The sequence below is a fragment of the Mesoplodon mirus genome (assembly GCF_964341445.2).
Source record: "Mesoplodon mirus genome assembly, chromosome: 8".
Classification (NCBI taxonomy): domain Eukaryota; kingdom Metazoa; phylum Chordata; class Mammalia; order Artiodactyla; family Ziphiidae; genus Mesoplodon; species Mesoplodon mirus.
The window spans coordinates 91,700,414-91,718,055 of record NC_138984.1 but is presented as its reverse complement, the minus strand read 5'-3'; the positions used below and the strand labels follow the sequence as shown (position 1 = coordinate 91,718,055).

Sequence of the window (17,642 nt, the reverse complement as noted above, 5' to 3'; positions counted from 1 at the left end):
TGCTGAAAGAGACCTTTTTACATCATGATGAAGGAACTACCTTTTTATTGATTAGAATAAGATTTATTCAGCCAGTGTGCCGTTGTTTAGGAAAATCCCTAGAAAGAAATCTATATCCTCATTTACTCCCCATTAATTGAGTGCTCTCTAAGTGCGAAGCACTGTGCTAGGCATTGTGGGGGAAGTATAATAGTCCCTTTCCTTAAAGTATTCAGTCTAACTCCAACCTTTCAAGTGATTTGGAAACGGGATTTAAATGCACCAATTATTATGTGGCAAAGCATATGCTACCTTTTTTCCTATATAAGGCTATAAAGAAACAAGAGACATTTAGCAAGGGACAAATTACTATATAAAATGCAAAATGCCTCTACAATAAAAAGTTGTGATTTTAGTTATAGCACAGTATGATTTATTCTCTTAGCCTTTCTGATAAGTGAACCTTTGCATTTTCATGCTTTATTCTTAATTTTTAAGTATTGGAGTGCGTGCAGTGAATGATCGATAGGTAGACAGGGCAGCGATCCCACAGTGCTTTGAAATTACTCTGTTAACACCACTCTCCTGTTTTCTCCGGGGACAGCGTTTCCCACTCAGCGCCCTCCCATTACAGCTGCCCCTGATGATTAAATATCAGTACCGAGCAGCTTTGTAGTATATTCTCCTAGGAGACTTCTTCTATTCATTTCTAGCATAATCTCTTATACTCATTTCTTGGGAATGAGAACCCATCTTGTCGCTTTCAGCCAGGTCCCAGAAGTGAAATACGGGGGCACATTAATCTGCCATGACAGCCTAATCCCATTCCTCGCCACCTCCCAACAATTCTCAATTTCCTAATTACCTTTCATAGTTTTCTTTCTGAAAGTTTCCTGTCTTTTCTGAAAGCCATGGCAGCACACTTTCATTGTCTCTTTTTCAATGAATATGCATATCTAGGGAAGTTATGAAGGTACATAGTTCATAGCTATGCAGGTTCCTTTTACACGCTTATTTTTGGTGCCTGTGCAAAGTGCTGGATGCCTATGGGGACAGAATTTTCACGTTGACTTTTCTATTTTTTTTTTTTTTTTTGCGGTACTTGGGCCTCTCACTGTTGTGGTCTCTCCCGTTGCGGAGCACAGGCTCCGGACGCGCAGGCCCAGCGGCCACGGCTCACGGGCTCAGCCGCTCTGCGGCATGTGGGATCTTCCCGGACCGGGGCACGAACCCGCGTCCCCTGCATCGGCAGGCAGACTCTCAACCACTGCACCACCAGGGAAGCCCTGACTTTTCTTTTTAATAAGTTTCTCCTCAGTGTGCTGCCTGTCCAAAAATTTAAAACTTCAGTATGTTGGGATGACCTAATCAATAATGAGCATCATGAAAGATCACAGGTATAAATCTTCCTGTGCTTAAAGGATCTGGATTCTCTTCTGCTCTCCTTCTCTCCCCGTCTCCACATACCCTAAATGTATCTGTAATATTTTCACAATTACAGTGCGTGTGCCCCGGAGCTACTGATATGATGGATTTACTTACCACAGACAATTAAAATGAGGTGTGGTGCTAAAGTCAATTTTTTTCCACATGTAATTGATTTGAGGGTTTTTTCCCCACATTTTACATGAAAAATGACAGTATGACTTTACATAAAGTACATTACATGAAAGACATGTCCTCTTTTTTAAAAATGGTTTTATGATCAAGTAAGATTGGTCAATACTGCATATTACGTCCCCTTCCTGCAGAACCACAGTGCATATTTTCACATATTGATGCCACGGAGAAATCCTATAATAAAGAAACAGTTTAACTTTTTAAACCCAGCATTTCCCGAACATATTTAACCATGGGACCCTTTTTATTTCTGCCTGTAATGCCATTTAACATTCCAAAGAACTAGTATTCTGTAGAATACATTTTGATAAAGTTTATCCTAACAGACAGATTTTAATTTTTGCCACTTTTATCAAGTTTTCTGACCACGGACTTCACTCTTGCGGTCCTAGGAGGTTCATAGCATGTGCATGAGTAATGGCAGGTGTAGGCGCATTCTCAGTGAGCCTTGGACTGCGAGAGAAAGCACCAGGATGTCTTGCAGTCTTAGAAAATCTGACAGAGACCAAACCTAGTAATGTAAATAAAGGAACCATATGGAATTGGAAGCATTCTTGCTTAGATGATTTCATTCTAGACAAAAAAAGTAGAGTTAGTATCATGCTCCATCCTGTGAATGCTAAGATGGCACCTTGCTTGCAGGAAGGTGACATTGTAAGTGCAAGTCTGGACAGAGAAAGTCTCCTGTGCAGTTACAGGGGACTGTGAGCTTCCTGAGGGTAAGAGCCATGTCTTCTTTATCTTTGTATCCCACATGCCCACAGCCCCCCATTGCAGTAGTCATCAATCCTAATTAGGTGAATGAATGAATCAATCAATCAATCAATCACAGTCTCTTCATAGCATTAGTCTGGTTCTGTTGCAAAATCTACATATTTGTGATTAAATCAGTATTGTGTGAGGGTGGGGACAATGTAAGATGGAATTACTAAAAGGAACAAAGAGAATGTGAGAATGAAGATGCTCAAACTGTGGGCCATCAGATGCATCTGCACAAACACCCTGAGAGCCCTCTGATGAAATGCAGCAGTTCAGAATCCATGTGGATCTTGGGGAGAGGAGAGGGCAGCATAGGAGGCACCAGTGTTTTTGTTACAAGATGTCCCCTGGTTAAAGGAGGAAACATCCTACTCATCCTGAAAAAAGAAAATATTTAGTGACTTGTTATCATGTAGCTGATTTAACTTTGTGAGGTCTGCTAAACCAACCTGATAAAGGAAGAGATGATATTTTGCATCTTGACCCTACTTTACATCAATGACTCTCTTATCAGGATTCACGCCAGTAACTGGGGCACATCTGGCATGGCTAGTTAATAGAAACAAATCACAGGAATCTGAGCCTGTGGTTAGCAGTTATACTAGAAGAATTCTGAATTAAATTTTGAAACCTTCTTTCATTGATGACAACCAGCTTGGCAAAAATGGAGAACTGAATATCAGAAATGTATAAGTTATAATTATCTTTCTCATTATGTAATGAGAAAAAGCTTCACAATTTGGCTTCCAGTCTAGAACTGGTACTTACTAGTTTTGTGACCTTGGAATAGTAGCATAACTTCTCTGAGCCTTGGTTTCCTTATCTGTAGAATGAGAAAATAATACCTATTTCATGGTTGTTGTCAGGACTAGATGAAGTAATATATTAAGGTGTTAATATGTTGCCTAGTTCATGACAGGTACTTCTCATGAGAGCTATTATTATTAATAACATTATTTTAAAATGTTAACACACTTATTATGGTCAACCTTCAGTTTGAACTATAATCTCTAGACATACCACCACAACCTTATAGCCAAGCAACTAATATTTTTTAAGTACCTACTCCATGCCAGGCATTTGGATTTGACATGCATATAAAACATCCTAGAATTTCAAAAGCCAAGACAAATACAGCTAAGACACAATACAGTGTGCATTTTGAAAAATGTATTTTCATAAAAATGAACTCTATGTTAGAAAAATAGTGACTAACACTAAATATTAATCACTTAATGCTAAGATTAGCCTAACAAATTTTCACGTATTAAATGATATCGATTAAGGCAAGATTTAAAGAAATAACACCACCTGATTAAAGTCTAGTACCCTGCTTACTAACCCTATTCCTAATAACCCATAACCCTGCTGTTTTATTCCAACATGTGGTCAGCTCTGAGTCTTTCCAGAGATCACAGGTCTCCTGCACCCCCAAACCGGCCATGATCTTCGGCCGCCTCATGCTGGAGCTAGAGGGCACCATATGACTGAAATCCCTCACATGGCATTACATGCAGTCTTTGCTCCTCTCACTAAAAGGGCAGACTGTGATCGGGCAATCTCTGGCATTTCCAGGTTAAGGCCAAATTGCCCTTTCAATGTCCACACTCTCTGCAATTAGCAAGAAGGAACATAAGGACCTTCATGGGTCCTCGGCTGCCATCCCATGACTGTCCTTTAAACCATAGGATTCTCGGAATGTCTCTCAACTCTTAAGATGCTCTAAATGCTACTTCAGGAGAATTGGAAATGAACACACTGGAACATTTTAAATGAGCACTTGCCAAACTGACATTGTCGAGGAATGGGTTGTTCTACATAAGCAAAATATACAGATAATTCAAAATTATCCTTTCAAGTATCAATTAACATTTTATTTAAAATGGAAATATCTATGTGTTTTAATTGTTGATTAATAATTACTATAGACTACAGTCTACTACATGGCAGGCACTATGATAGGCACTTACAAGTATTTTATTGTATGCTCCTAAATAACAAGTGAGGTAGAGAGTATTATCATAATTTTAGAGACAAAGAAACTGATGCTTAAAGCAACCAAGTAATGACCCGAAACTATTACCGAGAGCTGAGTTCTGACTCCAAATCCAGGGAACTTTCTGGAGTTTGACATTGAGATATCATAGTGTGACTGTAGGTTGGAAAACCATAGTAGAAGCTTGTCAACCTTACATGTAAAGCAGATCACATGGGTTCTACATAATATTCACAAGGTCTTTTCCCACGGAGCCACAAATACATTTGGTATATGACATTCGTTCTGGACACTCAGAAGCTTTATAAGGTTTAGCTCATGAAGCCTATCCTGATCCCCAAAGCCAGGAATTATGTCTCTTGTCCTCAGATCATCCAAAGCACTTTGACTGGACCTGGAACATTTTCTGTGGTATTTATATTATGTGCTCTGTGTATTATTTTCCCTTAGGACCACATCTCATCTCCCTTAGTAGTCTGTAAATTTCTTAGCAGCATAGGCTGTGTCTTTTTCATGGTCGTATCATCCACAGCATCTAGCCTAACACAGAGAAGATTCCCAAAACGTTTACTTGATACATTCGTGAACTACACAGGTGGTTACCTGAGAATGTATCTGCTCATGGTCCTTTGCGGAAGCAGGAGAAACACGTTGATCCAAAGAGCCAGTGTCGGGGGATCGTTGACGGGTGAAGGGCCTTGGTCACTCACACATCTGTCCCCTTTCAGGAGCGGCTCTGCCCTGGCCCAACTCTATGGAACTTCTGCTACCTTAGAGCATCACCATTTCAACCACGCAGTGATGATCCTTCAAAGCGAGGTACAGACCTAACATTCTGCTTCTCCCCTTGAAAGAAAACCAATGAAATGATGTTTGCTACTTCTCTTTCTTTGCAATGCCACAGGAAGATACAGAGAATCGGCACTATTGGACCTTTTCTTTGTGGCTTTTTAAAAATTCTTTCAGATGCCTAACCAAGGACCTTGTTCAGATTCGTCCTGAGCTGATTCATTTGGGTTTTATTATTGGTTAGGAGGCTTTTCAGATTCACTTAGCAGACTGCCACAGCTTGTCACCAGAGCATGGCCTTACCTTTCTTAACAATACAGAAGCCCACTAACAGATCCAAGTAGTGAGTGGCCCAACATCTCCATTTTGTGGAACCCATTTAAAAAGATGGTAGAAACAGGGTGAGAAAGTTACACTTTATTTGCATAATTGAGAAACCTATAAAAGATAAGAACTTAAAATTGCTGGTGGGACCGATTTGAAAGTGAGAACTGCAACTAAACTTGAGACCCAGGGCTGCAGCCATATGCCTTATTTTGCTTCATGTGGCATTGCAGGAGTTAGAAGTAGTTGGTCTTTTATACTTTTAGCTCTCCATGGAAAAAAAGTAAAACCGCTAACTGACTCTGGCTGAGGCGTCTGAGTTTGAAATTGCCAAGAAAGGATCTGCTTAATTTTCTGCAAGCGTACAGACTTTTTTTTGAGGCCAGGAAGGGATCATCTGTTCCCCATTATTTGTCAGTTCTCTAGCTGTGCCATTAATTATTATTATTATCATCATTAAGGCCCTGCTTTGCTGGAATAGCATCATTAAATATGGAGGTTTTTTCCTCCAGCCTATCTTGAGAAAGAGTGTCTTTTGCAATATCACAAAAGCCTTCTTCAACCCCATAAAGGAGAGTCAGCACTCTGGAACCTGAGTGCAGCTGCAGAAGGCAAACCCGCTGGGGGAGATGTATTTGCAGTTGGGAATGAAACATCAAGGGTTAGGCTCTCAGAAACCAGTATCCCAGCATCTGTGGCTCTGGAATTTTCCTATGAAGGCCATGTTTTAGCTGCGTGCTGTGGCAGAGGGAAGTAGGAACAGGAGGAAACTGGGGTCAGACTATCTTTTCTGTACTGGTAATATGATGGGTTTACACTCCTGAGGCCAGACATTCTCACCTTTGTAATAACAGATTATATACAGGAGGTCAGGGTTTTCTCAGAAGGTCATTTGCTTGTTTCTCTGGGAAAACAAACCCCACTAATTCAGATTTTGTCTTCATACAAACAAAATACATCGGCTGCACTTCACTCTGGGGGTTCTCTTTGAAGAACGCAGAATAACAGTAATGGAACCAAGCAGTGGTGTGTTCAGGCTCTGCCCTGACGCTCCCCCCGCCCCACCCCATCCTGCCCATCAGAAAGGCAAAGATGCAGATGTCATCACCACCCCACTTTCCAAATAATGCAGAGGCACAGAGAGGTTAGATAGCCTGAAGAAAGTTGCTCCAGTCCTTTCTTCCTCTACATTTTTTTTTTCCCATCAATACCATTCCTCCCTAAACAAGGAGTACAAGTAGTATTTTAGGGAGACTATTTTAGAGACCAAACCCTTGAGGCACCGTAGAAGGCCAATTTACATATAAGCAATACACTGATTGCAAATTAACTTTTATTATTATTATTATTAAAGCTGACCTGGCTGGCTTTGTCACTCTCTTAGCTATAAATTGTGTTAAGTTACTTTATGTCCTTTAAAAGTAGTAAAATGCACTCTCAAAATAATCAAGATCCTCAAATTCAGACCAACTTTCTCCTGGACTTCACATTAGGTTTTACTGTAACTGGCTCCTAATAGCTATATTTCTTTCCCTGAGAGATGCTAGATGTGTGGCTGGATCCAGATGACCACTTTTCCAGAGCTCCCAACCACTTTTCCCCAGGCCCCAGTACACCAGCCTGTGATTGATCCATGGGGCAAGGCTGAGGCAAAGAAAGCTGGGCAGAATTATGGTGTGGCATTCCTTTAGTTATTAGTCTTCTTCCTAATGGCTGAATTAAGGGTCTGGAAGAGTTCATTTGAAAATTATTATTAATACCGGACCTGGCCCCAGGTGGAACCAATATACTTTAGTCTCTAAGGAGTGGTGGGTTCCCCCAATGAGATAAATTAACTCAAGGAAGCAGATTATCTATCATCTGGTGCCTGGTAGGTAGTAATTTACCAATTGATATTCTGGTTCCCTGAAAGAATTAATTTACCTCTCATTGGAAAATATTCTCAGGCAGTCATTTCACTGCCTTCCTTCTGCACCATCTTTTGGCTCTCAGCACTAGGTTTAAAACTGGTCCAGTTCCCAGACCACCTGTTTATGAGTTCATATCTCATGCTAAGAAAACCTGACAAATGAAAAGTCTTAACTTTCAAAGCAAATTAAGTGAATTGTCAGTCATTTAAAGAAGGATTTTTTGGGGAAGCAGCCGCATAGCACAGGGAGATCAGCTCGGTGCTTTGTGACCACCTAGAGGGGTGGGATAGGGAGGGTGGGAGGGAGGAAGACGCAAGAGGGAGGAGATATGGGGATATATGTATATGTATAACTGATTCACTTTGTTATAAAGCAGAAACTAACACACCATTGTAAAGCAATTATACTCCAATAAAGATGTAAAAAAAAAAAAGAAGGATTTTTTCACACTTTACTAAAAACACTGTGGAACTGTCTAGTGTGGCTAAAACAAATTTGGATGGAAAAAAGGTGTGCTTTTCAAAGGTATGGAGACACAGGTGTACTTGCAGGTTGTTCAAGGCCAAAGGCATCTTTAGAGCCCTCCTATGCCAAGAGCAGTATCTTATACATTCTAGCTACTCAGTAATTACTCACTGTCCTGAATTTCACACCCTCCATCCAAACTTATCTTCCCAGCTTAACACAGGGTTTCTCAACTTCAACAGGATTGTCATGTTGGTCCAAGTAAGTCTTTGTTGTAGGGTCTGTAGGGTGCACTATAGGATGTTTAGCAGCATCCCTGGCCTCTCCACTAGATCCCAGTAGCACCGTCCCTCAGTGTGACAAGAAAAATGTCTCTAGACATTGCTAGAAGTGCCCATTGCCAAGATCACCCCCATTTGTACCACAGGTCTAATGTTTCTTCTCTTCCTTGAAGTCATTTTTTGCCAGAGCAAATACTTCCAAAAGGCCAACTTAAGTCTTTACTAGCGAGACAAGTAGGTATTGATATATCGGGGTCAGAAAGATTCCCGAACGTTTTGTCAGTTTTTCCGCTCTGTAATTCCACAGGACGTGGGCAGTTAAATGGAGTTGTTGGCACAAACGTAGCCCGAGGAAGATGAGTTCAAACACTCTTCACTTTTGTCTTCAAGACTAAGCATAATAACGTGCCCCTTGGTGGTCCTCCTCAACAATGATTGTACTCCTAGCTTTGCTGTGTTTGCCAGGGAATCTGTCTGTAGTTGCACAAAATGTCATTAAGCTTTTTAGAAAATGATTTTATCATGTTTCTAGGCCTTTTTTTAAAAAAAAAGTAGGAAAAACATGTAGTCACCAAGCTCAGATTTAATGTTGTCTTTTGTGACTTTGTACTTTCTCATTCCAGGGTCACAACATCTTTGCTAATTTGTCCTCCAAGGAATACAGTGACCTTATGCAGCTTTTGAAGCAGTCAATACTGGCAACAGATCTCACGCTGTACTTTGAGTAGGTATTGGCATTTGATCTATTTGACAAATGGATATCTAAAGTTTCATGCTGTAATTAATTTTCAGGTCCATGTTGGGGATTGCCTGTTATTCTAGCACTGATATCAATGTGTAAATGACCTAAACTTTTTGTTGTTGTTGTTTTCTCCTCATCTAAGAGAACTTCATTAGTGTGGTGTCTATAAAACAAGACAATCAGGGCTACAATCATGAGATTTATATCTTTCTTCTGTTTTATGAGCCTTGTTTGGGACTCTTGGCTGAAACTAAGTGACTGGCTAAGATTGCTATTTTAGACTATGATTTCTGGTTAGATCTCTAATGGCAATGATGATGCTAATGAAAAAGATTTGTTGCTGAAAGGATGACCAGAAAGCCAAGGCTTCATTCCTTGCCTCTCCTCTAGCTCTCTTTCTCAGAAGAGCCGTCCTCCTTTTCCCAAAGCTCAGGCCTCCATCTGAGCTGGCGATTCCATCCCGCTCGTTTCCTGTGAGACCCGCTCCCTCAGGTACTACCTCTTTTGGCAGCCTGGTTATCTCTTCCTTCACTGATATGCACAGTTTTCTCTGATCTTAAAGACCAAACAACTTCCCTTCCTTAAAAAATTCTTTGACCTCACCCCTTGGTCTTTAATTGCTTTTCAATTTACCTTTCTTTTACTGCCCACCTTTTAAAATAAATGGAGCACATGAGTACCTTTATTTTCCTAACACCCACTTACACTTTGGAGACCAGCGTCCACCTTCACATTCTATCAGCGTTGTACTTTCAGAGGTCACCAGAGACTTCCTTGTCCCCAAATTCGATGTCCTTTACTCATTTCTGATATTTTCTAGCTTCTTTGAGACATCTACAGGTTTACTGATTTCTCATTGTCAATTTCTACTCTCTTTTCTTCCACAACATCCATCTGCCTTCCTCTCTCCTTTTCTGGATCCCTTATAGGTTTCTTTTCTCCTTGCTTCTACGTATGAGTTCCTGAACCCATGTTCTTCTTTCTCTGCTCTACTCACATTCACTCCCCTGGCCTCAGTGCTGTATTACCTCTATAGAGGCATGGAGAAGACTCTGAAATTCTTCACTCTAACACTACCTCACATTCTAGACCTGCATCTCCAACGCCCATCTTAAAAGCCTTCAGTGGCTTCACTGCTTTCAAAGCAACCTCTAAACTTGGTTTGCATTTCAGGGTTCTCCCTCCATAATCTGCCCCCAACTATTTTTCATCCTTATCTTCCACTTCTCTCCAACATGATTTTTACTCCAGCCAGACAGGTCTAATGTTACCCTTTGTTTTTCATTTTTCAGAAAAAATAACCCTTTTTGTTAGTTAACTGCATGCTACCCTGTGAAAACACCTTATTCAGTGCCCCTAGTTCCCCAATCATCTCACCGTTCCTACATGGAATCCTCTTCCTCCACTTCCCCATCTGGCTGAACTATCTTCTACCACCTTCACCAGGAAGCTTATGTCACTCCCTTTGAATTTTATTGTACTTGGCATCGCATCAGCTAGAATTAGATTCAACTGTAAGGGACAGGAAACCCAAAATAACAGTAGCTTACTTCTTTGTCACATAAAAGAAATCTGGAGATAAGCAATCTGCAGTTGGCAGGGTAGCTACATTAAGTCATCAGGGACCCAGGCTACTTTATCTTTCTGTGCTGCCACCTTCAAACACATGGTTTCCACCTGAGTCCAAGATAGCTGCTCATTTTCCAGGCAAAATGTCCACATCCCAGTTATCAGAAGGAAGGAAGGGACAAAAAAGAAAGGGGCCAAAGGTGATGCAAGTTATCTTTTAAGAGAGTTTTCTGGAAGCTTCACATAACAATTCCACTTCCATTTCATTGGTCAGAATTTAGTCACTTGGCCATCCCTAGGTTGAAGGGAGGTTAGGAAAGGAAGGCTTCATTTTGGGTAATTATATGCCCTGCTAAAGTCTAGGAGTTCTATTACTAAGAAAGAAAGGGAAGAGAGATATTTGAGTAGACAACTGATAATCTATGCCACAGGTGTTTATTGCTGGTCTCTAGTGAATGGGTTATGACACAGTACAGTGCAAGGAGTAAAAGGCTTTGGAATTATATTGTTCTGGATTTAAGTCTCGTTCTGGCATTCTAGTTAAACCTGGTGTATTGAGCCCAAGTGTCTATGTCCTCTCCCTTCTGAAACTCCACTAAAATGGCACCAAATAAATTTAAAAGCAAAAACAAAAAGGTGTAAATCAGAGAACCAGAGAGGGCCCAAAACAACTGATAAGAGATAATCCATTTGTGGAAAATGGAAGGCCAGCTGATGAATGTAACTGATCTGGCAGAGTGGAGTGGAAGGTAGGAGGACAACTCTGAGAAGCAAGCCAGTTTGTCTTGCAGAGCCTTGCTTGGGGCTTAGAGACAAAAAGTACCATGAAAAGTGAATGTGACACTCACAGCTTAAGACAAGGAAATTACTAAAAAGTCAGTTTTCAGAACACTCAGAGCCCACCAAGTCCTCCACCAACCTAGCCAGATAACTCCCTTTCCTCTATCCTTGGAGAAGGGCAGAGGTTTATTCTCTGGAGAAATGAAAGAAAGTGCTCTGGACTGAGAAAAGTTCAAGGTGGGAATGAGATGCAGAGCTCAGAAGAAGGGATGAAGTCAAATGGAACAGGTCTCTGGATTGAAACCCCGAGCCCATAGCCCAGTCACCCAGAGGCCAGAATCTGTAAGCCACACATCCAGGTTTCTCAGATTCAGCAAATGGAAGTACAGGAAGTGCAGTTAAATTTGAATTTCAGATAAACAATGAATAATTTTTAGTATAAATGTGTCCTATGCAGTGTGTGTGTGGGACACACACATACAACTCCTGCTTAGCCTTTTAATGCCGTACTCTTAACATGCAGATAGCAAGGATCACAGAACATTTTATGAAAGTCTCGCATGTGAAACGCAAAGACCAAAACAAACAGAAAATAAATGGAATTCAGAGAAAACAGGGAGAGGAAGAAAACAAAAACCAAAAACTGTTGTTAATATCTTTAGCTAAAATATTGCCCCCATGAAATAAGAACAGAATGCTTTAAAAAATAATAGGAGTAAACTGTAGAAGAAGAAAGGGCTCTTGCAAATTAAAAACATGATGGCCAAAATAAAAATCAAATGAAAGCATTGAGAAATACAGTCAAAGGACAACAAGGCAGCAATATGAAAAACACTGCTTTATTTCATTATATGCTTTTTAGTAGTTTGATTTGTTAACTGTTGTATGTATTACTTTTATAAATATAAACTTAATTAATTTTTAAAATATATTTTAAAAGTAAAAAATCCTAGCTCTGCCATTACATAGCTGTGTGTCATCAGACAAATTATTTACCTCTCTGAGCCTCTCTTCTTCATGTGTAAAATGGAGATAATAGTACCTATGTTATCTGTCTTATGAATGTCTTATATCTTATAAATGTCTTGTATGTCTTATAAATGGTGGCATCTACAACCTCATTTGCTTTATAGGCTATTTATTTTGCATGTTTTGTGGCCCTCATTTTGACTTAACTATCATGCTGTTCCATCTTTTTCTGAACTGATGCTCCTGAATTGGTTATTTATGAAAGACTGTATCCCTTTAATATTCTTATTTCCTGCGTCTGACACTTGCAGGGTTTTGTGTTATTTTTCTCAAAGTAGAAGCATTTTCCCAAGCCAAGTTTCCAAGTAAGTTCTAAGGGAGAAAAAAATGTCAACAGTAGGAGTCCATTCATTAAGCCCTGTTAGGGATGTGACGAATCACTGAGTGACCGCTGGGATGCAGTTAAGGAAGTTGGTTGCAACTCGTTTTCTCATTACTCTGCTCTTATCTTAATGCTGCAGCCCCGGCTAATGTTTGCTGACTCCAGAGAAGCTGGCTTGTTGTCTTTTTGTCAGCCTTACTGTTTTTCTGAGTTTCTGAGTAGCTGCTCATTCTCTAATCTAGACCTTCAGGAGGCTGATTCACTTGCCTGTCTAAAGTTGCATTAAAGTATTGCCATATTTTTAGGGAAAACAATTCCTAGGGTTAATGAGGGGGAAAGCAGCTACTACAAACTGTCTCCCAGTTGCTTTTATTTCACAGAGATACAGTTGTGGAATTGGAAGGGATGTTAGAAATGATGTAATCCAATTCATCTCCTTTATTTTGTAGATCAGGTACTAAGCTTGAAAAGGTTAAATAGTGTAGTTTGGGTCACATAACTAATTAGTGGCTAAGCTGGAACCCACACCTCCTGTTTCGAGGCTTTTCCACAAACTCTGTATTCCTTCTCTAATGGAAGAATTAAGAAGTAGTTGTCATTTAAGTTGGGGATGCATTACATGGAAATATTGACCTTCCCAGGTGTACATGAATTAGTTTATTATGAAAACCAGGATGAGTTCCCATCCTCTCTCCCAAAGCAGAGCCAGAGACAAGGGCTTGCATGCACATAGTCTAGTTTTGGAGGTAACATCAGGACTAGGAGTGGGGGACTGGGACAGTGAAATGGGGAAGGAGGGAAGCTCTTGTAAAGACACATTCTCTTGTTGGTCACCACTGTGGTCAGTCGGGCTTGATCCCACAGGGACTGTCTGAAAAATCTTGTATAAGCTGCACCTCAGAATTACCCACCAGCCTCCAGCCTCCATCAGCCGAGGCTGTTCCATGGGACTTAAAACTTCCATGCACTTCCAGGACGTGCCTGCCCAAGGGCTGGGGATTCCTACAGCCATTCCCCATCCCATGCGTGGGCTCAGAGCAGCGCCAGGGCAGAAAGTAAGCAAGGCACAGGGCAGCCGAGGCAGGAGCCATGGTGCTGGTTGGTTGGACAGCAATGGCTGAAGAAAGGTGGACTATGAGGCAGCCTTGTACCCTTTCTAGAAGTTTGGATCATCCTTGGTTCTTCTGCCCTGACTACTTAAATCAAAAGCCTTGACACAGTTGAGGTCAACCAAAAAGGAAGCTCACTGCTTTCCTCCCCTAAGAAGGGGAAAGTCACTCTAGAAGGGGTCAAAGCAGGCAGGGAGAAGATCCAGTCCTTTTGCAGGGAGGTTATGACTCATTCCTGGGGGCAGGATTTCCTGCCATGAGCCAAAAGGGGAAAATGTAAAATTCCTGGAAATATGGAATTCCTTTAAAAACAACCACAAAACCTTGTAAATTTAATTTCTAATGGCTTTGGGTATGCTCAGGATTCTATACTACAAATGATGGGTGAAAGCAGAATTCACAAGTTTAAAAAACAGAAAATCAAACAAAACCTCAGTGTGAATTTCTAGGCTTCACCACCTAAGTCTGGGGGTTAATTCTTCAGTCTGATTTTCCAACTCATTGAAAGCATTTTCCAGTTACTGCTGAGTGATTTTCTGAAATTGATTTCTGTGCCTATTTCTGAGTCCCCGCAGTGAATACGGCTTTGATAGTTAAATAGTAATTTCGGCATCTCAAGCAGGAATTAGATATACCCTACTGGTAACCAGCCATGTAACTTTGAGAGAGTCACTCACTTAATCTCTCTTTGCCCTGGTTTTCTTGTCAGCAACATGGGGACAGTGGGGACAGGTACATCACCCATACCAATCTCCTAGAGTCCTTGTGGTGACCAAAGGAGATTACCTATATGAAAGATAATTAAAATTTAGATAATCTAAATAATTTAAATTTGATAACACTGATAATTTAAAGTACCTTATAAAGAAAAGAATCATTCAGCCAGAAAAATAAATAAAATTTGGATCATGAAATATGGCACTTGTTGGGGCAGACAGGGAGAGAGATCCAAAATTACAAGTGTTAAAACTGCAAAGAGATGTCGCAGTTGCCTTAGACTGTCTGCATGAAGTCAACAAAGATGACCTTGCATCTTCCACAATTAGTAAGAAAAACAACACCTAAAATTTCCTGAGTGCTCACTTGGGAGCTTTATATATACATTATTCCATTTAATACTTAAAGCAGTTCTGTCAGAGCAGGTACTATTATTGACCCCATCATACACATGAGGAAACTAAGGTTTGGAGAGATTCAGTAAATTGCTCCCCATGTTAAATGGTAAAGCTGAGATTGGAACCAAGTATTTAGACTCCAAAATGCTTGTAACTACTCTGCCATTCTCTCTGCAGTTAGTTTAAGAGGACCAAAGGGGAAACTGAGGCCACTCCTGGAAACACTTGGGCACCAAGGGCAGCAGTAATGCCAGTTCCAGACCCACTAGATATCAAGCCGGTGGCAGCTGAACAAACTGCTGATGCCACCAGCAGGCTGTGGGTGGGGTGGAGGCTCCAGGTGAGAGTTGCTCAGGAGCCTCACCTGTGGGGCTGGGACCGCAAGTAGAGGTTCCTTGTTTGTTGTTGAGCTATACTGGGACATCAGAAGTTGGCAGTTCTTTAGCTTTAATACAGTCGTGGAAGCTGTTGCTGTCAGGTAGCAGTAACTGTTTAGCATTCATCCCCAACAGGTTGTGACCACAGAATACTATATCCCTCATTTACCAGGTGCCTGCTCCGTGCCCAGCACTGTTCTAGGCATTACAGTATCTCCCTGTATCACCACTAGAATGGGAGCTCCATGAACGCAGACATCTTCCTCTTTAGCTCACTCTTGGAGCGCCCAAACCCGACACACTGCCTGACATAATAAATTCTCAAAATATTAACTCTTTGATATTGAATTCTCATATCAGCCTGCAAGGTAGACATTGTTATCCCCATCTTCTAGATAAGGATACCTGGGCTTAGAGAGGGCACATACTTTACCCAAAGTCATCAAGTTGTCTGTGCCACGTCTCCATGCCACATTGCCTCAGATCACTATTTAAACCGAGAATTATCCAAGAATTCAGATTTTATAAACCCATTTGGGTGCTTAATGCTTTTCTGGTTGGCTTTCTAAATTAATCAGACTAATCTTCAAATTGAAAAATTTTCACTTCCCTTTGTGCTCTGCAAACATTCATCAGCCATTACGGAAAATGCCCAGTCTAACGGTTTCTTTGTCTTTGTCTTTCCAAAGGGATGCAATAAGTAGCATTTCTCAAAAGCCTCTGATGATGACAACAAAATGTACTAAATTGTCTTAGATTGTTAGGAGTTATGGTTTGACCATCCTTCTAAAAATTAGACTAATATCTAAAATAATTTATTTTATAAAATACAATAGGAACTCAACAAATGTTTCTACTGCTATGCAGACAGGAATATTCATTCATTCATCATTAAACAAATGTTTATTAAGAGTCCACTATGTTCAGAGTTTTCAACCTCTACAGTAGCCTACACTCAGCTAGCCTCATGTTGGAAAGGAAGAGGATAAATTAATGCATAGTAAGGTATAATGACTTACAGGGCTTAACCCATTGTTCCTTCCCAAACATTCTTATATTTTAACAGAGCTGATGAATTAACCCACAGAAATTACTCTAATGGTAGAACAACAGACACAGTGACAAGTTAATGGAAGAAATATTTTGGTACTTTTTGATGCACATCAAAGCATTTTATATCTATTCATCCTCATATCCCCATCCACGTGATATTGCAACTGAATAAAACATAAGAAATTTATCCACTAGCACTTATTGATGCCCTCTTTATGCCAGGCACTGTGCTAGTTGCTGGGGATCACAGGCAGAGAAGACATACTTCTTACCTTCAGGGACTGAGAAACCAGTGTAAAAGTGAGAAAAATAGTAATACCACATTGTGAGGAGTGCTACGGTCCAAGTAAATGCAGGGGCAACTAGGGCATGCTCCATCCAGCCACCCCTTGGACCACTTCTTGTCCTGGAGATTATGGATCAACTGAACTAACAGTTCGGGCCTTGTATTGTCTAATTTTCTGTCATTTTCAATATTGAGAGTCGTCCTGGTCTTTCCATTTCCTGCATTTGCCAATCTTCTTCGTGCCGTCACCAACAGCACAGCACCGAACAGGTAATTTCATTCAGGTTCTTAGCTGGTCATGTGTTATCAGTGCTAGTCTAACACAGGGAGCCAATTCACTTTCAAAATTAAATATGACTTTTTTTCCTTTCGTTTTTTTTTTGTGTTTTTCCTTTAACATCTGCCTACTAGTTTATTCCTCTCTGATGCTTTTATGCCCAAAGTCCAGAAGTGTCTCCATAATCTGCATTTAGCAATCAGTTGCAGATGTATGGTCTGCCTGTTGAATGAGCTGCAAGAACACTGAAAGAACAAAATTCTCCTCCCCTATACCCATTCCACCCTGTGCCCTATACTCTCCTTCCACACGCCTGACAATTCTGGAGTTGAAACTGCAGGAGAGTCACAGTGATGATTTTCCACCTCAGCAGTAAAACCTTCCTAACATTCATAGAATTTTAGTAGATTCAGAACAGTTAGATAAATAGATAAAGATTACGTGTCCATATATACATGTATAGTTATATAAATTTACAAAAAAATATTCCTGATTAAAATATACACAGGATTGGTGATTTCTCAATTTACAAATAAAAGGTGCCTTGCAGATGAATTACAAACCAGAAAAATTTTCAATATAGCGATGGGTGACTGGTAACCAATCTCTAAAATTATTTTTGAAGGTAATTTTAGCAGTGCTGTTCAAATGATGCTTTTTTAAAGATGGCTATTTTTCGGAGTGAAACGTATGTCAGGAGATCAGGATAAAAGCCTAATAAAAACATATATGATTATAAATGAGATTTTCCAGTAAGTTGCTTTCCACTAGCTGAGGTGTTTGCCATTGTCCTTGAAAACCAAGGTTCCCAATGATCTGCTTGAAAAGTTAATGATATATTTCCTCATGACAGAGGAGTC

The 17,642-nt window shown here is 40.4% G+C and overlaps 1 protein-coding gene across 1 annotated transcript in view; it reads left to right on the top strand.

The window, feature by feature from the left end:
* Positions 1 to 17,642, top strand: part of PDE11A (phosphodiesterase 11A) — a 449,383-nt gene that overhangs the window by 379,756 nt on the left and 51,985 nt on the right. The window contains exons 14-15 of the mRNA XM_082630579.1: positions 5,083 to 5,173; positions 8,747 to 8,847. Coding sequence (XP_082486705.1) covers positions 5,083 to 5,173; positions 8,747 to 8,847 — 192 coding nt within the window. The remainder of the gene's footprint in view (positions 1 to 5,082; positions 5,174 to 8,746; positions 8,848 to 17,642) is intronic.